The following is a 27,672-nucleotide window of genomic DNA, read 5'->3' as shown; positions in this document are numbered from 1 at the left end:
AGCGGAGACACTCGATGTTTTCAAGGGGAGACTGGATAGGCACTTGAGGGAAATAAACTTGCAGGGCTACGGGGATAGAGCGGGGTAATGGGACTGACTGGATTGCTCTGCAGAGAGCCGGTGCAAACTCGATGGGCCGAATGGCCTCCTTCTGTGCCGTTATGACACTCCACATTATAGCAAAAAATGGCTGAGCGCACTGGATGTAGCAAAGGCTATGGGACCTGACAACGTCCTGGCTGTCATGTTGAAGACTTGTGCTCCAGAACTAGCTGCGAATGTAGCCAAGCTGCTCCAGTACAGCTACAACACTGGCATCTCTCCGACAATGTGGAAAACTGCCCACAAAAAGCAGGACAAATCCAATCCGGCCAATTACCGCCCCGTCAGTCTACTCTCAATCATCAGCAAAGTGATGGAAGGTATCGTCAACAGTGCTATTAAGCAGCACTTACTCACCAACAATCTTCTCGCTAATGCTCAGTTTGAGTTCTGCCAGGATCACTCGGCTCCAGACCTCATTACAGCTTCAGTCCAAATATAGACAAAAAGAGCTGAATTTCAGAGGTGAGGTGAGAGTGACTGCCTTTCACATCAAGGCAGCATTTGACCGAGTGTGCCATCAAGGACCCCTAGTAAAATTGGAATCGGGGAAAACTGTCCACTGGCTGGAGTCATACCTAGCACAAAGGAAGATGGTTGTGGTTGTTGGAGATCAATCATCTCAGCCTCAGGACATAACTGCAGGAGTTCCTCTGGGCAGTGTCCAAGGCCCAACCATTTCAGCTGCTTCATCAATGACCTTCCCTCCATCATAAGGTCAGAAGTGGGAATGTTCGCTGATGATTGCACAGTGTTCAGTTCCATTCACAACTCCTCAGGTAATGAAGCAGTTCATGCCCCCATCCAACAAGACCTGGACGACATTCAGGCTTGGGCTGATAAGTGGCAGGAAATATTTGCGCCACACAAGTGCTAGGCAATGGCTATCTCCAACAAGCGAGAGTCTAAGCACCGCCCCTTGACATTCAACGGCATTTCCATCACTGAATCCCCCACCATTAACATCCTGGGAGTAACCAATGACCAGAATCCTAACTGGACTAACCACATAAATACTGTGGCAACAAGAGCAGGTCAGGGCCTGGGTATTCTGCAGCGAGTGTCTCACCTCCTGACTCCAAAAGCCTTTCCACCATCTGCAAGGCACAATTCAGGAGTGTGATGGAATACTCTCCACTTCCCTGGATGAGTGCAACTCCACTAACACTCAAGAAGCTTGACACCATCCAGGACAAAGCAGCCCAGTTGATTGGCACCTCATCCACCACCTTAAACATTCACTCCCTCCACCACTGGCGTACCGTGGCTACAGTGTGTACCATCTACAAGATGCACTGCAGCAACTCGCCAAGGCTTCTTCGGCTGCACCTCCCAAATCCGCGACTTCTACCACCTAGAAGGACAAGGGCAGCAGGCGCATGGGAACACCATCACTTGTAAGTTCCCCTCCAAGTTACACACCATTTCATCGTCGCTGGGTCAAAATCCTGGAACTCCCTCCCTAACAACACTGTGGGAGTACCTTCCCCACATGGACTGCAGCAGTTCAAGAAGGTGGCTCACCACCACCTTCTCGAGGGCAATTAAGGATGGGCTATAAATGCTGGCCTTGCCAGCAATGCCCACATCCCATGAACAAATAAAAAGACCAGCTGAGGATTGACAAAAAGGTTCATCCTTTCTGTTCACCTGTCACAGTATCCCAAAGTAACATATGGTTTATTGCTCCATTCTCTAAGGGTGTGGGTTCTGACATCGCAATGGGACTCTTTCTATCAGATTCCTTTATGAGAGAACCCACCTGGGAAGGTTCTTCTCTTGTTTGACTATTTTGCACCCATGCTGGATTTGTAATTTAGGAAGGGGAAGTTCAGGACAGTAGAGATACCACATAGGATTCAGGCCGAGTCAAACTTGTTGCCACTGAACTAAAAGGTACATAGCTTCATGTAATGCTCACATTGTTAGAGTATCTTACCATGTCTCAAAGTACCCCAATTCCTGCACTCACCAACCTGTGCAATTTTGGCCCGTGTGTTTATCTGGACAAGTTTTTCTTGGGCAACTTGTTCAAAGTGCAGGAATCAGAAGGAAATGATGAGCAGGGTACCTGTAAATTACCTACTCAAAGACTATTGCTTAAAAAGTCAACAGTTTTGCATTTATATTGTTTTCTTTTACAGTACAATTAGCATGTCTTTCACATAACATTGTGACTGTCATTTGAATGCACACAGTGTTCTTTAAGAACCTGAGTCCTTTAGTTTATGAATGTTTAAGTCTGTAACCTTTGTTCCTCTTCTTAATGACTGACTACATTTGCTTAGTTTTATTTGCCTGAGGTGCTCCTGAAGCTATGAGTTTAACAACTTCCATAAATGCGTGTCCTCTTTGTGGTCTCTTGTTCCTCTTCAGTACTGCTTCATTTGTTCTGAGCTGTGGAGGTACAGGGGGAATTACTGAATCCAGAAAAGGTCGATATCCCCTCTGGCCTGAGTGGAATGAAGCAGATGTGAATGCTGAGAAATGGGAAGTAGTTAAAGCAGTTAAAGAAAAGGAGAAAAGTGCCAAAAGCCCTAGTCTGGTAAGTCCCATTAATTACTCCAGAGTGTTTTTTATCACACCTGGCTCTTTTTCTTTTTGTGCTAATAGCTAACATTAGCCTTTCAACCACATATACTGTATACACAGATACAGCTTCATTAGTTATCCTTCACATAGGTGTGAGCACGTCCCTTTTGAGACTTCTAACAATCAACGAACAAATTACCTACTATGCCCTGAAGATGACGACCCCACGTGATCATCCCAATTTTTCTCCCCGTGTTATTTAAAATGAGAGAGAAATGTTCTTTCCGCAGCATTGCTTTGGGGCTAAGGGCTCCAGTTTATCTAAAGCAGGTGCTTCTCTTCCTACACCTATTCCCATGAGGAAAAAAGACTCCAAGAAATGGGAGGGGAGCCCTCCGGTTTGATCAAATCCTATTGCTGAAATCCAAGATGGTCTCGTTGAGATTGTGGAAAAAAGCACAATCAGAATGTCATGAGGATGGACCCCTCCCTCACACTGAGGTAGAAGCTTGTCCAAATTATGAATGGCTTGAAACTTTTATTCTTGATATTTTTGCCTCATGTGTACACTAATAATTACTCTCACGGCACACTTGATGCACCTAGCTCTGATTAGAGCTGGTTGGGTTGTTCAATAGCTGAAGTCTACTTCTGACAGCACAGAAAACATTGACATTTGCCAGTTCCTATGAAATAAGGACACACACTATACCCAGTCCTTGTAGGAGGAGAAAACCGTGGAAAGTGATGCTGGTTCCATGTATTGTGTTTTTTTCCCCAGTAATGACCTACCTAGTGCAATAATTTTTTAGTTTGAAGGACAACCAAAGAACTCACAGGCCAGCTCACGGAGGCAACTCTTGTCTTGGAAACAGGCCCAAACCAGGTCCTTCTGTTGGTGACAGCCAAATTAGTTCAGGTTCTTCAAACCACCATTATTAGTCACACCAGTTATATTTGGGGAGGGATGGGACCATATACAGTTGCTGTAGATTTCAGCTGTGACATTTAGGAGTGAAGAACAGTCTCTGAGGTGGTTGGTGAAATAATGGCATCAAATTAGTATCCCTCTAATGACCAATATTTTTTTTCAGTGCCTATTTCTTCTGCAAACGTCTGATCAGCAATTTTTGTAAGCTGGCAATACCCACTTTAGTATTGCCACTTTAGTTATGTCAGCAACACTCATATTGTAGAGTACAGTAGTGTAGTGGTTATGTTACTGGACTAGTAATCTGGAGATGTGAGTTCAAATCCCACCTTGTCAGTTTAAATTCAGTTTTTAAAAAACAATTAAATAAATCTGGAATAAAAAGCTGGTATCAGTAATAGTGACCATGAAGCTACTGGATTGTCGTAAAAGCCCAACTGGTTCACTAATGTCCTTTAGGGAATGAGACCTGCTGTCTTTACGTGGTCTGGCCTATATGTGACTCCAGACCCATAGCAATGTGGTTGACTCTGAAATGGCCTAGCAAACCACCCAGTATCAAACTGCAGCAAAGAAATATAATTAAAAAATAGGCATCAGATTCATACATGACAAAGGCACAGTCGACCCTGCAAAGTCCTCCTTTTGGGACCTGTGCCAGATTTGGGAGAGCTGTCCCACAGACAGCAACATCCTGACACAGAATCGTACCTATCAGGCAATGTCCCAGACTCATCCATCACCATCTCTGGGTATGTCCTGTCACACCAACAGAACAGACCCACCAGAGGTGGCAGCTCAGTGGTATACAGTTGGGGGAGGGGCCTTGGGAGTCCTCAACATTGATTCTGGATCCCATGAAGTCTCAAGGCATCAGGTCAAACATGGGCAAGGCAACCTTCTGCTGATTACCACCTAACGCCCTCCCTCAGCTGATGAAACAGTATTCCCCCATGTTGAACACCACCTGGAAGAAGCACCAAGGGTAGCAAAGGCACAGAATGTATTCTGGGTGGGGAACTTCAATGGCCATCACTAAGAGTGGCTCAGTAGCACCACTACTGATCGAGATGGACGAGTTCTGAAGGACATTGCTGCCAAACTGGACTTGTAGCAGGTGGTGAGAGAACCAAAATGAGGGAAAAATCTACTTGACCTTGCCCTCACCAATCTACCTGTCGCAGATGCATCTGTCCATGACAGTATTGGTAGGACTGACCACCGCACAGTCCTTGTGGAGACGAAGTCCCATCTTCACACTGAGGACACCTTCCATTGTGTTATGTGGCACTACCACTGCGCTAGATGGGATAGACTATGAACAGATCTAGCAGCTTAAAACTGGGCATCCATGAGGCACTGTGGGCCATCAGCAGCAGCAGAATTGTATTCCACCACAATCTGTAACCTCATGGCCCGGCATATCCCTCACTCTACCATTACCATCAGGCCAGGTGACTAGCCCTGGTTCAATGGTGAGTGTAGAAGAGCATACCAGGCATACCTGAAAGAGAAGTGCCAGCCTCATGCCTACTAAACAGAAGAAGCAGTATGCTATAGACAGAACTAAGCGATCCCACAACCAACAGATCAGATCAAAGCTCGACAGTCCTGCTACATCCAGTCATGATTGGTGATGGATAATTAAACAACTACGCGAGGAGGAGGCTCCATGAGCATCCCCACCCTCAACGGTGGTGGAACACAGCATGAGTGCAAAAGACAAGGCTGAAGCGTTTGCAACCATCTTCAGCCAGAAGTGCGAAGTGCATGATCCATCTCAACCTCCGCCCAAGGTCCCCACCATCACAGAAGCCAGTCTTCAGCCAATTCACTCCACGTGATATCAAGAAACGGCTGAGCGCACTGGATACAGCAAAGGCTGTGGGCCCAGACAACATCGCGGCTGTCGTGCTGAAGACTTGTGCTTCAGAACTAGCCGCGCCTCTAGCCAAGCTGTTCCAGTACAGCTATAACACTGGCATCTATCCGACAATGTGAAAAACTGCCCAGGTATGTTCCGTCCACAAAAAGCAGGACAAATCCAATCCGGCCAATTACCGCTCCATCAGTCTACTCTCAATCATCAGCAAAATGATGGAAGGTGTCAGTGACAGTGCTGTCAAGCAGCACTTACTCACAATAACCTGCTTGCTGATGCCCAGTTTGGGTTCTGCCAAGACCACTCGGCTCCTGACCTCATTACAGCCTTGGTCCAAACATGGACAAAAGAGCTGAATTCCAGAGGCGAGGTGAGAGTGACTGTCCTTGACATCAAGGCAGCATTTGATCGAGTGTGGCATCAAGGAGCCCTAGTAAAACTGAAGTCAATGGGAATCAGGGGGAAAACGCTCCACTGGCTGGCGTCATACCTAACACAATGGAAGATGGTTGCGGTGGTTGGCGGTCAATCATCACAGCCCCAGGACATCGCTGCAACAGTTCAGGGCAATGTCCTAGGCCCAACCATCTTCAGCTGCTTCATCAATGACCTTCCCTTCATCATAAGGTCAGAAATGGGGATGTTCGCTACTGATTGCACAGTGTTCAGTGCCATTCGCATCTCCTCAGATAATGAAGCAGTCCATGCCCGCATGCAGCAAGACCTGGACGACATTCAGGCTTGGGGTGATAAGTGGCAGGTAACATTCGCGCCACACAAGTGCCAGGCAATGACCATCTCCAACAGGAGAGCATCTAACCATCTCCCCTTGACATTCAATGGCATTACCATCATCAAATCCCCCACTATCACCGTCCTGGGGGTCACCATTGACCAGAAAGTTAACTGGGCCAGCCACATAAACAAGAGCAGGTCAGAGGCTAGGTATTCTGTGGCGAGTGACTCACCTGCTGACTCCCCAAAGCCTTTCCACCATCTACAAGACACAAGTCAGGAGTGTGATGGAATACTCACCACTTCCCTGGATGGGTACAGCTCCAACAACACTTGAAGCTTGGCACCATCCAGGATAAAGCAGTCCACTTGATCAGCAGCCCATCCATCACCCTTCACTCCTTCCACCACCGGCATACCGTGGCTGCAGTGTGTACCATCTACAAGATGTATTGCAACAGCTGGCTAAGGCTTCTTAGACAGCACCTCCCAAACCTGCGACCTCTACCACCTAGAAGGACAAGGGCAGCAGGCGCATGGGAACAACACCATCTCCAAGTCACACTCCATCCTGACTCGGAAATATATCGCCGTTCCTTCGTTGTCGCTGGGTCAAAATCCTGGAACGAACTCCCTAACAGCACTGTGGGAGTACATTCACCACACGGACTACAGCGGTTCAAGAAGGCGGCTCACCACCACCTTCTTGAGGGCAATTAGGGATGGGGAATAAATGCTGGCCTTGCCAGCGACGCCCACATCCCGAGAATGATTAAATTAAAAAGAACTTGTTAAAGAAGAAATTTCTTGGATTAAGGTCAACCAGTACAGCTTTGGTATTCTATACTGTTCTGAATGAGTATCATTTGGGTCTGACAATTAACTCTGATCGTGGTAAATTACCTTATTAGATTATGTATATGATGATGCCACTATCTCCTGTCCATACGGAAGGCAAAAAAAAATCACTACGTTTTACAGGTTAAAACTACGGAATAAATTTATTGAAGCAAAGATGCAGATGGAACACTGCACAGTGTGAGTGGTATAATTTCTACATTTATAAAATTAAAGCCAATATCTGAAGATTGCAAATGGAACAGAACCTTTGCATGGAATAATGGCTTGGGCTATCTCAACCACTGTTTTAACACACGGTAACAATCAAAAATTACATTTTACGGTGTCATTATAACAAGGTGAATCCACATACAGTATTATTGTTCATCAAATCATAAGGAATTATTAACTAAGACAGGATACAAAATTTCACACTGATGAGGACAATTCAGTACTTTTCAATGGGGAGACAACTAATTTGCCGAATTGAGAACGTTTGTGCTCCTTTGAAGTATGAAAAAACTAACCTGCTAAATACTGCCAGTGGTTTTCTTTTTTACACATTCAGAATAATCGAGCATTAATTTCCACAAGGAAGGCAGGAGTTCACCAGGTTCCAATTTTCAAAAGGATTAGTAAATTTACTGGCAAGCCGGTTAAGCCATTAACCTGGATGGATAAACTGCACTGGGTGTACAGAGACCAGTTCTGCTTTCTGAATCACCACTACAGCTGAATCGCCATTTCTTACCAAATAAACAGAAGATTAGGTTACCTTCCCTGCTTCCCCCACTCTCAGTCTCAAAGGGTTTCAAAATCTGGCTAAGTAATCTATAAAGCCAGATACCATACCTGACTCAATTGATCTCTCAGCTACCTTTTTAGGGTTTGCATGATCTAAATCCAGGCAAACTTCACCTAAATAGGTCAAGAGAGAAATATTAGTGAATATCCTGCCTAGAATACAGCTATACATCTGTCAGTGGCTGTCTGTCGTGTTTTTGATGTGGCTAAATATAGTCAGTTGTTTCTAAAGATCTCTTGTTCGTGAATGGATTCTGGCATTCAGTCCAAAAGCAGGACTCCACAAAAAAAGTGGATCAAAGAAAGTTAAAATGGAGAGCAGGCTAAGTTACGCCAAGAAAGCAGAGATCTCAGCACTTGGGTATAGGTTTCCTCTCACTAGCTCATCTTATAACATTGATCATATTTATGCTTTGGTATTGTTTAGTTCTTTGAATACCTTGTTTTTCCATAGCTGTTATTTGAGGACCCAGAGGGGAAGATTGAACTGCCACCATCTCTAAAAGTTCACACTTGGAAGCGTCCTCATGAGATTTTCATAGAAAAGGTCAGTCTGCTATGCACTGTTTCTGTAGTGTCCGAGGACTAATGGTGAGGTTATAGTGACAAACCTACCTACTTTATGGATTCTTGGGTTAACATTCCAATTGGCAAAGTTGACATACAAACTCTCCCCAGTGCTGCTTTTAACCCCTTTAAAATAAGCCGGGAGCTGCTCTGTTGCAGATGTTGTCTGCAGGTAAAACTGCAGCAAACGGTACTACTCTGTAGTAACTGCTCTTGTGAAGTGAAGGCAGGTCTTATCTGATGTGTCCAGGTGGGTGTGGAGGCGGCAGTGAATGCAGGTTCTGTGGTAGTGATAGTTGCAGACAGGAAGCCTAAAATATTGTTGCACCTGCATTTGTTGCTCCCTCGTGAGCTCCCCCTCCACAGTTAAATCGTATAGTATGTTGAGACCCCCCTCCCACCCAAGGCGCTCTTTCCGTGGTGAGCTTCCCACCCGACACGCGAGCTTGCCGAAAAACCTTAAATAGTGATAGGTGCAGACAGGATGCCTCAAGTATCACTTTGTACAGTGTGATGCAAATAGCAGCAGCAACCAAGAATAATGAAGGAAAGCGTTTGTGGGGAAACGCCAAGAAAATGTGAAAAAGGAGGATTAACCAGCAAATGCAGAGCAAAATGTAATTAAATCTGCAAAAAGCACAAAGATTTTTACAACAACTAAAACTGCCAGCTTCCTTTAAGAAGCCTACTTGTGCAGGCCAAGTCCCAGGACTGCCATGGGCTCAGTTTGTATGGGTGAAACAAACACCATGGAAGATGCTTTACCTGTAGTTGGAACATTCAAGACAGGACATTTTTTTAAGCTAATTTTAAGTTTGAAATAAGGTCCTGTTGTAGGAAGTAACGAATTCCTATGAATAATGGAGATCGATGTAAGAGAACAATTAAACAGGTCTTTACTCAACGGAGATGCCACGAGGACTGCCTGGGCAGCCCCGTGGTTTGCGACGTGACATCATCGCGTTTACCCGCGCTCTTAAAGGGGCCACGCCCTGTACATGCAAACTCTATATACAAAACACAGTAATGCCTAACACAATGGTACAGGTTTAGGCTGGTGTTAGAACATGGTTAAAGAGAATTATATACAGTTAGCCAGAGTCATTCAGTGGTTCTGCCACATGCGCCCCCCCAGAATTCGCTTTAACGGACAAAGTCAAACGGTGAGGGGGTCTGACGAGCCTGTCAGAACGACTCCTGTACTCTCGAGACGGAGGCTGCTGGTCGGCTGGCGGTCTGGCGGGCGGTCGCACTTGGTCTGCCGTAACGACGATGGGTGGCCGACCCCATCTCGGCGGTTGTGCTGTCTCGACGGGGCGGTCGAGGTCTAAATGTGCTGGCTTTAAGCGGTCGACCGAAATGTGGTCCAGTTTACCACCGACATCCACCGTGAAGGTTTTGTCCCCTGCTTCCAACACTCGGAAGGGACCGGTATATGGGGCCTTGAGCTGATCCCTATGTGCGTCATGGCGAATAAAAACGTATTCAGCCTCGTGAAGCTCCGTGGGAACGTGTGACCTCTGCAGCCCGTGGTGCGAAGTGGGCGCCAGTGCGAAACATCTGGCGGCCTCTTGGTGGCTAGCAAGCTGGGCAGACGCGGACTATGGCTTCGTCGATGTTGGCAGGAAGTTCCCCGGGACTCGCAGCGGCTGACCATACACAAGCTCCGCTGATGAAGAGTGAAGGTCTTCTTTGGGGGCCGTGCGAAGGCCCAACAGGACCCACGGTAGCTTGTCTGCCCATCCAGCGTCCTGGAGGCTGGCCCTCAGGGCGGCTTTCATTGACCGGTGGAAGCGTTCGCAGAGGCCATTCGCCTGTGGGTGGTAGGCTGTGGTGCGTTGCAATTTGACACCGAGTCCTTGGGCCACTGCATTCCAGAGTTTGGAGGAAAACTGCGGTCCCCTGTCTGACGAAATATCTGCGAGCACTCCAAAACGGGCGATCCAGGAGGAAATGAACACCCTGGCCACGTCCGCCGAAGTAGTGGATGACAGGGGGACCGCCTCCGGCCATCTGGTGGTGCGGTCAACCATGGTCAGGATGTGTGAAAAACCATGGGAGGGTGGGAGTGGTCCTACCAGGTCCACGTTGACATGGTCAAAACGTCGCTCCGGAACTGTGAAGGTGGCCAACGGAGCTTTCATGTGGCGCTGTACCTTGGCCTTTTGGCAGACCACGCAGGTGTTGGCCCAGTCGCTGACATCTTTATGCATGCCATGCCATACAAATTTCGCTGACATCAGTTTCTGAGAGGCCTTCATTCCTGGGTGTGACAACCCATGTATGGCGTCGAACACTTTGCGGCGCCAGATGACCGGCATGACAGGGCGAGGATCCTGTACGGAGACGTCACACAACAGCGTGGTACCTGCCGAATGAAACTTGACATCGGCCAACTGGAGGCCAGTGATGGCCGTTCTGTAAGCTTAGATTTCCGGGTCTGAGGCTTGGTCTGCTGCCATGAGGGCGTAGTCGATGCCCAAATGAACCGTATTGACGATCGCGCGGGAGAGGCAGTCTGCCACCAGGTTGTCCTTACCGGCCACGTGCAGTATATCCGTGGTGAATTCGGATATGTAGGTCAGTTGACGCTGCTGTCGGGCTGACCACGGTTCGGCGGTCTTGGCCATTGCAAAGGTTAGCGGCTTATGGTCCAGAAAGGCGGTGAAAGGACGTCCTTCCAGCAGGAACCGAAAATGGCGGATGGCCAGAAAAAGGGCGAGCAACTCCCGGTCGAACATGCTGTATGCTCTCTCGTTCTGCCGTAGTTGACGGCTGAAGAATGCCAACGGCTGCCACACCCCATTCACCCACTGCTGTTGCACGGCACCGACTGCGTAGTCCGACGAGTCGGTGGTGAGGGCGATGGTGGCTCCTGGCAGCGGGTGCGCCAGCATAGTCACGTTGGCTAAGGCGCTTTTGGTGTCGGCGAACGCTCGGGCCATGTCATCCGTCCAGTCTACCGGGTTCTTGCCAGTCTTGCCCTTCAGGGCCTCGTACAGGGGCTGCATGAGTAGTGCCACCTTAGGCACAAAACGGTGGTAGAAGTTTACCACGCCTAGGAATTCCTGCAGGGCCTTTACGTTCTGCGGGCGTGGAAAGGATGTCACCGCCTCTACTTTCGAAGGTAAAGGAACCGCTCCCTCTGAGGTGATGCGATGCCCCAGGAAGTCAATTTGGTGCAGGCCAAACTGACACTTGGCCGGGTTGATAATCAGGCCGTGTTGGCTGAGGCGTCGAAAAAGGGTGCGTAGGTGACAGGTATGTTCTTCCTTAGTAGGACTGGCAATTAGAAGATCGTCTAGGTAGATGAAGAGGAACTTGCTGTCCCGCAGCACGGAGTCCATGAGGCGTTGGAAAGCCTGGGCGGCGTTCTTTAACCCAAACAGCATTCGTAAAAACTCGAAGAGGCCAAATGGGGTGATGACTGCGGTCTTCTAGACGTCTTGTGGATGAACTGGGACCTGGTGGTAGCCCTGGACGAGGTCAACTTTTCAAAACACGGTGTTCCCTGCCAAATGGGTAGAGAAATCCTGAATGTGGGGGATCGGGTACCGATCAGGAGTGGTAGCGTCGTTTAGGCGTCTATAGTCGCCGCATGGCCGCCATCCGCCGCCAGGCTTCGGGACAATATGGAGGGGTGAAGACCAGGGACTATTTGACTGGTGAATAATCCCTAACCGTTCCATGGTTGCGAACTCCGCCCTTGTGACCGCCAGCTTGCCAGGTTCCAGGCGCCGGGCCCGCGCGTAGACCGGGGGGCCGTTGGTGGTGATGTGGTGTTCCACACCATGTTTCATGGCTGTGGAGGAGAACGTGGGTCTTGTCAGGTCGGGGAATCAGGCGAGCGAACTCATCAGGAGTCGGCAACGCACAGGAGACGGTGCGCGACGTAGTGTTTCTGCGGTAACACGGAAGAGAATTAAAACTTGATGCGTTGATCAGCCGCCAGTTCCTAACGTCGACTAGGAGGCTGTTGGCGCACAGGAAATCCGTGCTGAGGAGGGGCTGGGAAACTTTGGCTATCACAAACTCCCAGTGAAAACGTTACCCCCCGAGGCACACCTCCACGTGCCGTCTGCCGAAGGTGCGAATTGTTCTGTCATTGGCCGCTTCAAGGGCGGGGCCGTGATTCCCCGTCTGCACGTCGAGGGCGGACGCGGGTAATATGCTGCACTGCGCTCCGGTGTCGCACAGAAAACGACGACCGGAGAGAGTATCAGTGATGAACAGCAATTTTCCCGCATTGCCGATCACCATCGCGGCCGCGGGGTGCCCGTTAAACCCGTTCCTCGGTGGTCGCAATGTCCATTGTGGTTTGTTTTGTTGGGGAAAACTGCAGGGAGGACGGCAACGCTTTGCCTTCGTGCCGAACTGCGCGTGGTAGAAACACAGCCCAGCATGCTGACGAGCTGGGGCAGCGTCTGCGGGGGATGGGTGCTTCGTGGCGGCGCAGTACTGCCGAGTTACAGCGAAAATGTTGTCAGCCTCCGCAGCGAGTGTTGCGCAGTCTTCAGTTTCAGAACTGGCCAGGGCAGCTTGTACCTGTTCAGGCAGCTGGCTGAGGAAAATCTCGCGGAATAGGAAACATTCCCGCTCTGAGCCCAGGAGTGTGAGCATTTGGCTCATCAACTCTGAAGGCTTGGAGTCCCCGAGCCCGGGCATAGCGAGTAATCGACGGGCGTGCTCCGATTTTGTGAGTCCGTTAACCTGCAGTAACCGCGCTTTGAGGGTTTCATACTTGCGCTCCGTTGGGGGGTTTTCGAGGAGGCTGATGATCCGAGAGGCGGTAGAGCTGTCGAGTGCGGAGACCACATAAAGGTACTTGGTCTGATCTGCATCGATGTTCCTCAGGGCGAACTGGCCTCGACCTGAATAAACCACGAGGGCACTTGCTGCTCCCAGAACTGCGGTAGCTTCAGAGAAACGGCGTTTGCTTCCATGCTGTGCTCTTCTTTTGTGAAAACGTTCACAAAAACGGGGTCTCCAATGTAGGGATTAACGAATTCCTATGAATAACGGAGATCGACGCAAGAGAACAATTAAACAGGTCTTTACTCAACGGAGATGCCATGAGGACTGCCTGGGCAGCCCCGTGGTTTGCGACGTGACGTCATCGCGTTTACCCGCGTTTTCCCGCGCTCTTAAAGGGGCCACGCCCCGTACATGCAAACTCTATATACAAAACACAGTAATGCCTAACACAATGATACAGGTTTAGGCTGGTGTTAGAACATGGTTAAAGAGAATTATATACAGTTAGCCAGAGTCATTCAGTGGTTCTGCCACACTGTGGTCTTTTTTTGGTCCCCAAATTGGCTGTCAGAAAATTAATCGTTTTGGGTAGAATGTTCCGTTTTCCACCCCCTTCCCCCTGTCCATGCCACCCTCTGCCAACAGCAGGGCCTCGGAAAGTGGAGCCTTCAGAGTGAAGGTCTCTTCTTGCAGTTGGGTACTTGTTAGGAATTTTATTTTCCATGTCTAAATTGCTCTTTTCTGAAAATCAGTTACCAAACTTCTCGTTTACAACTTTACCTGCTTTCAGGCTTCATTCCATTGCTCATAGGAATGCATGTTCTGAAAGGTGCTCATGCTCCAAAAACAGATGGACAGATTGGCCCAGAAATTCCAGAACGGGGCTTGCAGCGCGTGCAAGCCCCATATTTACACTTACCCCGCGCTACTGACGATCAGCTCCAGGGATGCCTGGACTTGGTGAATGAAAAAGAAGAATCCCGGGCAGCATATGACGTCACGCCGCCCAGGAGTGCAGCCAGCGCGAAGCCAGGAGCGTGCAGTGTAAGTGAGACACGCCCCTTGAGGTCTCAGTTTCACTGGACACGCCCCCAATGTTTCTGTCAAGCTGCTAAGCATTTCTACATGCAAAGCAGCAGTTTAAATAGGTTTTTGGAAGTTTTTTGAAGATTTTGGTAACTTTTATAAACTTTTAAAAACGTTTACATTATTTTGAGTAATCTGAAGTAGTTTTAAAGAGAATTAAAGCAATTTAAAGACTTTTAAAAGCCCTAAAAGAATTTTTAAAATTCCATTTATTTATTTAGCAATGTCGTCGTCATACGTGTCTTCACACTGTTCCCTTTGGGGAACTGTATGAAGTGGTGGAATGATTTATGGCCGTGATTAACGCTCATTCCGTGACCGTAACCATCTTTGAACCAGCCATTAGGGCGGTTAGTCCTATGGTGGGAGGGTTTTACGGGCTCCCACAAGCTATAGAAGGAGGGGGGGCCACCCACACCCACGGACGCAAATATCCCACTGGATGTCAACCCAGAATTTAGAGCCGGAGCTCCGACTCCACTTGCCGGGACTGTCTGGAGCGGGGTTGGAAACCCTACCCTGATCTGGCCCAGCGGCGGGGATCCTACCGCTATGACAAAGGCCCAATCCGATTAGCAATGTGAAATGGCAGCATAGGGCTCCAGTCACGGGGAGGGAAAAGGCGCAGGAAACGTATGGGTGTCACCTTTTGTGCGGAGTGGGCCTTTTGCGTCCGTGGGTGTTGGTGGCCCCCCCCCCTCAGATGGGTTGTGGGAGCCTGTAAAACCCTCCCGCCATAGGACTAACCACCCTAATGGCTGGTTCAAAGATGGTTACGGTCACGGAATGAGCGTTAATCACGGCCATAAATCCTTCCACCACTTCATACAGTTCCCCAAAGGGAACAGTGTGAGGATACGTACGATGATGACCTCTTGCGCAATGCACCTCCTTGGACCCTCAGTCGCAGATGCGAGGGGGCAAGTCGTGCAATTGTTAAATTTTTCATTTTATTGACATGTAAAATGTTGGCCCAGTAATTCCCTTCCAACTGCGCGAGTACGGTCGGGGTACTTACGCATCTGGCCGGATGAAATGCCGGTTTTCAGCATGCACAGTGCTTTTGTGGAAAACCGGCATTTCCTGTCCTCTGAACGAAGGGGTTCAGAGGCAGAACGCGTGCGACTGCACAGGCAGCGCGTGCGCAGTATAATTCGCCGCTTTCATTACTGCTTTCAGTGAGGTCAAGTCCTTACAACTTACACATGAAAAAAGCATGGGTGCAGTTCTTCCAGAGGCTGCGGAGGAAGATATTTCTTATCGTGGAGCTTCTGAAAGTATGTATGTCTGTATATATTCCTTTGCGTGTTATGTATATATTCCTTTACTTATGTGTATGAATGTATTATTTAATTATGACTTTCAGAGAAAGTAACTTATTGGAAAATCATAATTAAAAACATACATTCATACACATTAGTAAAGGAATATAAAACATACATACATATACGTAAAGGAATATATGTGGACATACATACATAACTCATTCTCACATTCCATTCACACAGCCACAATTGCTCCTTCTACCTACCGTTCTGAAAACCCTTTTATAAAAAAAAAAAAAAAAAAAAATTTTAACTTTAAAACTTACTTAAAATTTCTTAAAATAACTTCCCTCCCTTTCCCAAACAAAAATATTGCATTTCAGAAGCTCCACGATAAAATGTTTCTTCCTCCGCAGCCAATGAACCACTTTACACTTGCTTTTTTCGAGTGTAACTTCTGAGGACTTACCCTCACGGATTTCATGAATGAAATCTACGAAGTTCACTGCGCAAGCGCTGCCTGTGCAGTCGCACGCGCTCGAGGTCTGGAAATGCCGGCGTTTCCCGCATGCGCTGTTCATGCTGAACGCCGGCATTTCCAACGGCCAGATGCGTGAGTACCCCGAGCGCACTCACGCCTTTGGCTGCGAATTTCTGGCCCAATAACTGTGTTAATACGTGGCTGCTCAGCATATTCTGTATTACCCCTATAGATATTGTACAATTTTATGGTGTTACCATACGATTTGATTGGGAAATTTAGAGGAATGTCACCATAAAAGCCAAACATTTTCTTTACACTAAACAGCAACATCCATCCTACAAAACTTTGAGGAGACTGTAGAAAATTACACAAAACAGCCAGAACTATTGTGGAAGATTTTATATGATTGTTACTAATGACGATGAGCCATTTATATCGAACTGTTTAAAATAGGCAGCAGTCTAGACCTCTGGTGCACCAGAGTGTAGAGAGACAGCACAGGATTAGTTTTCATAAGGTAGCAATTGCCTTCAACAAAGTTCAATTATGTGGGACTGCCACTGAAGATCCCTGGCCTAGATATGACTCAGTAGTCACCATAACTGTTGTAATTGCGATGGGGAAGGACTTCCGCCCAACTTCCATTTATCTCAGAGAATGGCCCGGATTTGCCGTCAGTGGCAAAGGGACGGTGCTCGCCGCTGACCTAGTAAAAATCTGCCCACAAAGATTTAGCTGGCTCTAGAGTGTAGATTTCCTCATTTCCAACATCAGTTTCAGTTTGGCATCATCTACAGGGGATCTGTGGCGTCCAGCAACATGACAGGTAGCAGGCAGGTTGATTAGCCAATCAGATTGAAGAATTCTCACAGACAGAAAAGCAGGGAATATAAGTCATATTTAAATCATTGTACAGAAAACAAAATAAAGATTGGGACATATACATGGGGTTAAGGGAAAAATGTAAATATCAGAACACGAATTTAAAAAAAATTATTTTATTAAAAAGCTGCAAATTTGAAATGTTCTTCTGAGGGAATAAGACTGCACTTGTCAAATTAGTTTTTCAGGGTTAGAGAGATTGTTCAGCAGTAATTATGACTTAGTATGCCGTTAAAAACTGAGTTACTCCTGATTGAGCAAGGCTGAACATTTTCATTGGTTTTATTCAGTACAATTTTCGGGCACCAAGTTTCAATGGTCCAGCAAAAAAGGTGTGTAAATAGTTGAAGTTCATGACAAATCAGTGATTTCTAATGATTACATCTGCGAAGACTGCAACATCGTACCCTGTGGAGGAGCAGGGTACCACAGTCAACAGCTTCCAGATTTCCGCGTTTAACTGCGCATGTGTGGACACCAGAAGTTGCTGTCAGTTTTACACAGTAATGACGACGAGCTCTGACAGTTTTGCCATTATTACAACCGCAAATTCCGGGCCAATATTATTTTCGGATGGGAAACTCGCCAAATGAAGAGTGCAGTGGCTTAAATGGGCCCTCCTCCTTCAGGCCAGGGAAACCTGTCTGGCCTGTGATAGATCCCAAGTGAACTGTCGGTAGGAGAGTGTAAATTTTGTCTTGAGATTTAATTTTTCAAGGTCTCTGTCAGCCCCAGCAATTCTGGATTCAAAAGTTTGGTTAAAGAGGTGGTTCCATCAGGCATTGGATTCAAGGACCAGAGGGCACAGTTTGTCCATCAGGCTTTGGATTTAAGCACTAAGGGGCACGATGGATTCAAGATCTAGGGGATATGGTTTGTTTGCCGGGCATGGATATAATGACTAGAGGATACGGTTTGTCTTGTTAGGCAATAGATTGAAGGGCTAAGGCGCATGGTTTGTCTGCCAGGTACTGTATTGGGTTCAAGGACTAGGGGGCATGATTTGAAGTTCAGGGTGTCAAAACAAAAGAAGAAATTTAGGCAATAATTATTTAGCAAATGGATGATCGAATTGTGGCGCTGATTACTAGCATGGCTGGTGGAACTGAAAACCATAGCAGTGTTTAAAAAAGGCTGTTAATTCTAGAATCAAAGTAACAAACCTGATGGGAAGTTTGGAAGGGTAGGTTAGATGGCCTTCTACCAACAATGTTGCTGTAGTGCTAAATACACTTGTTTCCCACATATGACAGACGGTCCAGTGATTTTAAAAAAGAACATAATATACGATATCCTGAATTAAAAACAAAAAATGGTGGAAATGTATAGCAGGTCAATCAGGCCTGAGTTCTGCCCCACTCTCAATGTATTAAATCACTTAGCCGGTAGACTTTTGTTAATAATGTATTTTACGTTAATTACAGATTCCTGTTGTTGTTGAGAAAGAAACCTGGTTTGATCTAATGACTGCTAATGAACATATGATGGAGAGTGAGGTGAGTGCTATCAAACAATCACCCACACAGCATTGCACACATTTGCTTTTCATAGTCACAAAGGACTTTAATATATCTTTAATACATGCCGCTTGCCATGTTCATACTGGCTGTATATATAGAGCATTGATGTTCATCAAATGTTCAACAGTAATTAGTACTGGTTGTTTAGAATGAGGTACTGCAGTAATTTTTGGTTTAAATTTGAATGTGGATCTAACAGCCTCGTAAATGCCTTATACAAGCAAGCTGTGCAACCTGCAGGGGAGTAAAATACACATGGGCTGTCATCCTGAATCAAGTACAGCTCCCATTAGCTCAGTACTCGGCTTCAAACTGATGAAGGAGATTAGCTGGAAGAGATTCACTAAGATCATGCCAGGGTGAGAGGCTCTCGTTATGAGGAGAGACTAAAGAACGAGGTTCTTTTCAGTGGTATGGGGAAGGTTAAGAGGAGATCTGATGGACCTGTTCAAAATTAAGAGAGGTTTAATAAGTTAAATTGGGGAAAAAAACTATTTGCCGGTCAGTCATTAACTAGAAGGCATAAATTTAAGATCAACTCCAAAAGAACAAAGGGAGTGGTTAAGAGAATTATTTTTTTACACACAGGTTGTTAGGACATGGAATGCCCTACCATAAACAATGGTGGAATCAGAATCCATAATAACTTTTAAAAGGGAAGTGTATTTAGTATCTTATGAAAAAGACAAATGGTAAAGGGTAGGGTATAGGGACTAAGTGGATAAATAATCAATGCACTGTGCTCCTTGTGCTCACTCCCACTGACAGCATCCTTTTGTAGCCCTGCAGTCTCTCAATCTCAGCTCGCCTGACTGTCAGCAATTTATATAGATCCTGAGCATGTTTTAGATCATCTTTTCTAAGCAGTAAGCCAACCGGATATCTTTCTTAAAATCTGAACCAGCTTTCAGCAAAATACTGCAGCTGCTGGAAATCTGAAATAAAAAGAGAAAATGCTGGAAATACTCAGCAGGTCAGGCAGCATCTCAGGCAGCATCTGTGGAGAGAGAAACAGTGTTAATGTTTCAGGGCGATGACCTTTCGTCAGAACATTCAAACATTTTTTTATCGCAAACTCAAATTGTTCTTAGACTATGCAAACAAGAAAATATGCATTCATCATGAAAAAGAAATAACTTGCATTTATATAGCACCTTTCACGACCTCGGGATCTTCCAAAGTACTTTACAGCCAATGAAGTACTTTTTAAAGCATAGTCACTGTTGTAATGTAGGAAACACAGCAGCCAATTTGTGCACAGCAAGCTCCCACGAACAGCAATGACATAATGGCCAGATAATCTGTTTTAGTGATGTTGGTTGAGGAATAAAAGTTGGCCAGGACACCAGGCATAACTCCCCATCTCTTTGAATAGTGCCATGGGATATTTTAAGTCGACCTGAGAGGGCAGACGGGACCTCAGTTTAACTTTTCATCTGAAAGATGGCACCTCCAACAGTACAGCAGTCCCTCAGTACTGCACTGGAGTGCTAGCCTAGATTATGTGCTCAAGTATATGGAGTGGAACCCACAGAGGCGAGAATGTTACCACTGAGCCACAGCTGACACACGAGTTTATACAGTTGATGGCTTACTCATTGCTAAATGTCAGGCTGCGCCAGCATGGGCACCCCATGTGATAACACAGTCGCTGGGTAGAATTACATAGACTCTCCAGCACAGAAATAGGACATTCGGCCCAACTGGTCTATTCCGGTGTTTGAACTCCACACGAGCCTCCTCCCACTGCAATTACCTTGTCCCACCCTGCCTCCACATCCCTCTTTTCCCTTCTCCCTCATGTATGCATCAAGCCTCCCAGTGTCAGTGCTATCTGCTTCAAACCACAGTCGTGGGATCTCCTCACACTCACGAGTATCTGGAACTTTGTGCATGCGTGAAACTCCGCATGTGTACACAAACAGTTTAGGGGGCATTCTGGGCTGAATCTTCGCCCAGGGTGCAAGAGGCAATACAAATGTGGATTTTTATTCACAAACAGTGACAAGAAGATAACGCTGCAGGAGGTCTGACTGTCAGCTGACAGTTGGGATGTATGCACTTAAAAGGCTGGCAACAGACTCGGGAGTTCAGGTGAAATTAAGTGTCCAATGATGATGCTCGAGTGGTACAACTGCATCCTGAGATTAGATAACAGCTGTCAACCCTTTCCCTTTTTTTCATTAAATGTGTTTATCTAAATTTTACAATTTAAAGTACACTGTCAAATCAAACTACACAGCAATCGGAGTTATCATAACACATAAGATACTAAATATCCAAGCCAAAAACAAATACATAGTTTGTCTAATGCTCTAATAAAACCAGAAATCTCAGGCCCACACCAGACATCTCATTTTCCAGACGAGTTAATTTTTCAGTACTTCTGCCTGTACTCATGTAGTGACAGATTTCTCAGTCTGTGTAGAATTTGATGCCCTGCCAATATGATTGACACATACCCTGCTACAAGCTTATATCGTATTCCAGACAGGTTATAGGAGCAAGTCTAAATTTATCTGGAAAGTCCTGACTTGTTTTTATTTAAATGGACAGCATCAGCTGTAGGCAAAAGTCTCAATCTGGAATGGATTCTGAGCTTGGCAGCACTGATCATACCCATCTCTGCTTCCAGTGTGACAATGGGCCGAAATTTGCTGACCCGGGGGAAAAAAAAATCCGAAAGTACCTGCTGGCTCCCGGGCTTCGGAGTCTTCGGGCCCTGGGCCTCCGGGCGTATGCCTGCGTAAAGGCCCACGGATCCCAGGTTTGGAAACATCCCTGGAATAACGTGGGCCTGGTCAACCCATTAGAAAGGGGGATTCCATTTACGAACGGAATCCCTATTAACATATGAGAAATCCCCAAATAAATAAATAATTAACACAATTTTAATAAAAATAAATATACCCATGACCAAAATTAATTAAAAGTCCCTTTAATTAATTTTGATCATGGGTATATTTATTTTTATTAAAATTGTTAATTATTTATTTATTTGGGGATCTCTCATATGTTTAAAATAAAAATTAATTTTTTTGAAAAATAGTTTTAAACATTTTAATCCAGGCCAAAATTTACATGAACTAATTTTAAATATTTTTGTATGTTTTAATCATTTTTAAAATTTTAATTTAACATTTATTTGAACCCTTTCGCTGGTAAAAGCAGGCCCTACGCCTGCTTTTCACAGGTGTAAGGCTTTCGTGGGCATTTGGGGCACATGTGGACGATCTGTAAAGGTGAACCTTGACAAATCGCAAGTTCCGGGTTTTCGTGCATGCACAACACCTGCGGCAACCCGGAACGTGCGGGGCCATTCTGAGGGCTTATGCCGTCATCGGCCCCGCAAAATCCAAGCCAATATAAAAATGGAGCAACCCCAGTTGCATGAACAGGGTGGCGCTACTGAAACTGGATCTACCATCCCAAAATGGTGAACCTAGACTGATCCCAGGTTTAACACACTACATTAATGTGAGACAGAGGAGGTCAATGGAACAAGTGGCAGGTGTGTGAACTCGGGTCTCCTCAAAGAGAGCAATAGTCATTGAACAGGTGATAGACCGATAAGCTGATGGATCTTCGTGCACTCGCACGAACGATTGGAACTTTGCACAAGTGAGAAACTCAGCAAATGCACGTGAAGAGCTTTCGGGGCCATTCTGCGATGAGTGTTAGCTCATGGTGCAGGAGGCAATACAAACCAGATTTGTATCCACAAAGGCTGACAGGCACATAAAGCCGTGAGACATCTGACAGTCAGCTGACATGTACGCAACAAGCATCAAGAGGCACAGTAGGACATTGCAACATTTCCTACATTACAACAGTGACTACAATTCAAAAGTACTTCATTGGCTGTGAAGCGCTTTGGGACGTCCTGACCACCTGGGGTCGTGAAAGGCACTATATAAATGCAAATCTTTCTTTCTTTTGGGACAGCCTATGCCTCAGTCTCCCCACAGCCCCACATGCTACTTTAGTCTCTTTCACCTTACCTTTCGCTGTTGCAATGCACTTAAATCATTAATGACTTTTGCAATAAGTCAAACCTCAGGAATTTGAGGGAGAAACTCTTCAATTGCTCTTTAATAAGGCCTTAGCAAGCGAAGACACTTTGAAGCCAGGGGGAGCGTGTTAATATTTGTTACACCTCTGTACTCCCAGAAGCAGTTTACAGTGTCTGGGAAAAAGTTGGTAGCCACTCCATTAATGCGAATGCAGAGAAAGATTGCACCGTATCATATACTAGTGTGTGCACTACTCTAATACACAGAGAAAATAACTCCTCTTCTAGATCTATGATACTGTGAACACAGTGCTTAATTCAATTTAAAAAGGCAAATAAAGCAATGGATTGAATTAGCAGAGGGGAGTACAGATCTCCCCAGAATGTCCCTGCTATTTTAAAGCGTTGCAGTGATTTGTTCTGTTTTAACATTACCAGTTGATGCGATGGATTATCAGTGAAATCATTATGCTCTGGATCACCTGCCAGAACACTAATTTAAATGAAAAGAGCTTGCTGGAGGCAACAGGACCCCCTTGGAAGCCCTGGGAGCACATATATGCCCTTTGTAAGGCCACGAAGGGACACCAACCTCTCTATAACAGTTATGGAAAGTATGTCGTGAGGCTGTACTGGATGGTAAGAGTTTAGTCTGAATTATCAGTGAACTTGGAACTGCCTTTTTGATTAAAAAAAGTTACAATAAGCCTTCGAGCTTGTAATTGTAAAGCTAGCTTGGTAATTCACACATTTATTTTGTAATTCAATTAAGAGTTGAGTAGGAGTGGAGCAGTACATTTAAGAACTTAGATTTAACTATGGAATAAAGTGCCAGATTAATGCATCATCATTGCCTTTAATAATATTTTACGGTCTTGCAATATTACCAAATTAGTGCAAATTAAGGACCAATTAATAGATAATGGTAATGATACACATGCAATATTTGGTAACATTGTACGATAAAAGCTCTTTTATTTGAAAAAGAGTACCTTAATGTGTGCTACGTTAAAAGTACATAATGTAATGATCCTTGAGCGATTTGGCTGTGCGAAGGTGGAATTGTGGCTTCTCCCACCCCAGGGGCACAGGAAGGAAAAGTTGAGTATATAAGGTGAGCCATGGTAGGTTCTTAAAAAAAGAGAGGGGGACGAAAGGCTTGGTGCTGTTGTGTTGCTGACCTGATTCCCTTTATTATTAAACATATTGCCTGGTGTTTTCCACTTCTTGCTTATTACTAAACATGCTCTGTTCTATATAAAACTGAGTTTGTTTTGAAGCAGTTGAAGACACTAATATCTGATGCTATATATGGGTCTTAGCAGTTGATGCCTGAATAAGAACACCCTTAGTCTTTAAAATTCTCATCTTCATGTTCCAATCCCTCTATGGCCTCACCCCTCCCTATCTCTGTAACCTCCCCCAGCCCTACAACCCTCCGAGAACTCTGTATTCCTTCAATTTTGCCCTCTTGTGCAACCCCGATTTTAATCACCACATCATTGGCGGCCATGTCTGCAGCTGTCTGGGCCCTAAGCTCTACCTCCCTCTCCTCCTATAAGATACTCGTTAAAACCTACCTCTTTGATTAAGCTTTTGGTCACCTGTCCTAATATCTCCTTATGTGGCTCGGAGTCAAATTTTGTCTGATTATGCTCCTGTGAAGCACCTTGGGATGTTTTACTACATTAAAGGTGCTATATAAATGCAAGTTGTTGTTGTAGTCAGTAGAGAGATAGAGAACCTAGTGGTCAGCAGGGTCAAGGAAGAAACTCTATGTATATTTTTTTGATATGAAATGGGCACAATTTTAATAGTCAAATAGTTTGAATGGTAGTGTGGCGGAGACCACATAGGGACAATAACACAATGTATAGCCAATGCTGTTATATGTACCTAAACACAATTCACTATGTATAGCAATGTTGTGATATGTACGTTCTGGGTTGGGTTATCGGTGCAGGGTCCCTTTAAGAGCGTCAGTAGCGTGATGACATCATGACGTCGGTTGCGTGATGACGTCATAGCCCCTGCGTGGGGCTGAGCCCTTCAGACCTCGTGGAGAGTGATTAAAGTAAGACACGTTTTGCCTTTGCTTAAACAAAAGTCTCAGCCTGTTGATTTCTATCGACCCCAACATTGGTGACCCCACTGCTCTTTTGAACGATTCCAAAGACCTCATCTGAAATGGCGACGAACGCCGTTTCCATCAAATTACCCGAGTTTTGGGAACAACAGGCTGCCGCTTGGTTCGCCCAGGCCGAGGCTCAATTTGCAATCCGGGACATCATCGCGGACGACACGAGGTACTACTCGTCTCTGCTCTCGGCAGCTCCACCGCGGCCAGAATCGTGAAGCTGCTCGAAAACCCCCCGGAGCTCAACAAATATGAAACGCTGAAAGCGCACCTCTTACAAACTTTCGGACTCACCGAAGCCGAACGCGCACGCCGGCTTCTCTCTCTACCCGGGCTTGGCGACTCCAAGCCCTCGGAGCTGATGGACCACATGCTGGCCCTCCTGGGCACACGCACACCGTGCTTCCTCTTCAAGGAACTGTTCCTTCAACAGCTGCCAGGTCAGGTACGGTCGGCTTTAGCCAACTCTTCCACTACCGATTTCCGCGACCTGGCCAAGGAGGCCGACAAATTTTTCTCCGCCGGCCACGCGAAGCCCTGCCCCCACTGATACAGCCCAACGGCGGCAACCCTCAAGCTTCTGCTTCTACCATGTGCAGTTCAGCCCCAAAGGCAGGAAGTGCCGGCCCCCGTGCAGTTTTCCCGCGTCGAAACACTAAAGACCACTCGTCAGCTGCTATGGCTGTCGGCCGTTCAGGCAGTTTGTTGTTTATTACAGACACCGACTCCGGACGTCGTTTCCTTTGCGACACGGGCGCCCAGGTGAGCGTCCTGCCCGCGTCAACCATAGACATTCAAGGCGGGAACCACGGCCCCGTCCTCGAAGCCGCCAACGGCAGTTCCATCCGCACCTTCGGGAAACGGAACGTGGCGCTTTGTTTTGGTGGGCAGCGGTTCACCTGGGACTTTGTCCACAGTATACCACCCTCAGGCTAACGGGCTGTGCGAACGGTTTCATCGCTCCATGAAGGCCGCGCTCCGGGCCAGCCTCCAGGACGACAGCTGGATCGACAGACTCTCGTGGGTCATGCTGGGACTCAGGACCGCTCCCAAGGAGGACCTCCAGTCCTCGTCTGCCGAGCTCATCTACGGACAGCCGCTGCGGGTTCCCAGGGATTTCGTCCCCAACACAACGGAACCTTGGTCCACAGCCCGTCAGCAGTCCGACCTTCTGGACAACACCAAGGTTTTCACGCCGCTGCCCACGTCGCAGCACGGCCTCCTGCAGTCCCACGTTCCGCTTGACCTTCGTGAGGTGGAGTACGTTTTCGTCCGCCACGAAGCCCACCGGGGACCTCTTCAGCCACCCTACGATGGACCATTCCGCGTCCTGGAAACCGGGGACAAGACCTTCGTAGTGGATGTCGGCGGTAATCCGGACTGCATTTCCGTGGACCGTCTTAAGCCGGCCCACCTGGATCTGGACCGACCCGTTAAGTTGGCACAGCCCCTGAGGCGTGGCCGACCTTCGGTTTCCGCACCCTCAGTCCACCACCGAGCGCCTGAGGTCCCTCCGACGAACCCCCCGATCCCCGCCCCAGAATTGAGGAGCCGTTCCGGCCGTGTGATCCGGCCCCCCCAACGACTGACATTGCCAGTGCTAGTGAATTCTGGGGGGACGTATGTGGCGGAGACCACATAGGGACAATAACACAATGTATAACCAATGCTGTTATATGTACCTAAACACAATTCACTATGTATAGCAATGTTGTGATATGTACGTTCTGGGTTGGGTTATCGGTGCAGGGTCCCTTTAAGAGCGTCAGTAGTGTGATGACGTCGGTTGCGTGATGACGTCATAGCCCCTGCATGGGGCTGAGCCCTTCAGACCTCGGAGAGTGATTAAAGTAAGACACGTTTTGCCTTTGCTTAAACAAAAGTCTCAGCCTGTTGATTTCTATCGACCCCAACAGTAGCACCATTTGATAACCATTACAGTGAAATAGATTAATGCAAGACTGTGCTTTCTTAGATTTATTTCTGTACATTCCTGTTCAGGAGAAGTAAAAATTTCTGAAAAGTTTATAAAACCTTGTTTGGACGCAGAGAATAGGTGGAGAAATATGTGAAGCTGATTGCAGATTAGCGGCTGTAAGTGTAGCAACTGGCTAACATGCAACTGAGCGCGCTCACCGTTGCTTCTTCTGGTACAAGCAACCTTGCGCAAGTGGGTGTAATCACTTGGTTGTTTGGATTTCAATTTGAGCCATCATTATGGGAATGGCTTCAGCGCTGTTGCACCCAACCTGAGCTGAGACTAGATTTTTAAATTATTATTACTACAACAAAAAGAAAGAACTTGCATTTATATAGCGCTTTTTGTGACCTCAGGATGTCCCAAAGCACTTTACAGCCAGTTAAATACTTTTGAAGTGAAGTCACGGTTGTAATGTGGGAAACGCAGCAGCCAATTTGCACACAGCAAGCTCCCACAAGCAGTAATGTGATAATGAGCAGTTAATCTGTTTTTCGTGATGCTGATTGAGGGATAAATATTAGCCAGGACACCGGGATGTTGCACAAGACAAGTCAAGACCGAGTGCAATGCTCAGTTGAAGTAGGGTTAGAGGCCGGAGATAGTTGCATCAGGGCGTGCTATTATTAGTTATGGTTAACTAGAAAATGTTAGAGCAGCTTGGAAAGCGGAAAAGTACAGTTCGTTGGAGCATTGGAGTCAGAAGAAAAAAGATAAAAACAGCATTGCACTGGAGCTTTCCAAACCTTGCTCCACATCGTCACTCGGTGGCTCAAGCTTGCAACTGCATGCAGACTCAAACCCAGTTATTTTTAATAGGAGAATTGCAGTCACAGAGGCTTAATGACAGGCAAAACAGAAGTGCACTCATGTACTATATGGGATACGGTAGTGTAGTGGTTATATTACTGGACTTGTAATTCAGAGAACCCGAGTTAAAATCCCACCATGGCAGTTTGAGCATTTGAATTCAGTTTTTAATAATCTGGAAATAAAAAGTGACCATGAAGCTGTCAGATTGTCATAAAAACCCAACTGGCTCACTAATGTCCTTCAGGGAATGAATACTTCAGACCTAACCCAGTCAGGCCAATACATGACTCCAGTCCCATCCCAACATGGTTGACTCTTAACTTCCTTCAGAAATGGCCTAGAAAGCC

General features: G+C 46.5%; 1 protein-coding gene across 1 annotated transcript in view; it reads left to right on the top strand.

Moving 5' to 3' along the window:
* LOC147121531 (androglobin-like) overlaps positions 1-27,672 on the top strand; it is a 127,183-nt gene that overhangs the window by 13,855 nt on the left and 85,656 nt on the right. The window contains exons 2-5 of the mRNA XM_085977881.1: positions 2,479-2,647; positions 8,281-8,373; positions 18,290-18,361; positions 22,836-23,036. Coding sequence (XP_085834007.1) covers positions 2,479-2,647; positions 8,281-8,373; positions 18,290-18,361; positions 22,836-23,036 — 535 coding nt within the window. The remainder of the gene's footprint in view (positions 1-2,478; positions 2,648-8,280; positions 8,374-18,289; positions 18,362-22,835; positions 23,037-27,672) is intronic.

The sequence above is a fragment of the Somniosus microcephalus genome, chromosome 3, assembly GCF_052327205.1.
Source record: "Somniosus microcephalus isolate GS21.2 chromosome 3, FLI_Smic_1.0, whole genome shotgun sequence".
Classification (NCBI taxonomy): Eukaryota; Metazoa; Chordata; class Chondrichthyes; order Squaliformes; family Somniosidae; genus Somniosus; species Somniosus microcephalus.
Note: the sequence above shows the minus strand (reverse complement) of the source record. Positions and strands in the feature narration are given on the sequence as shown.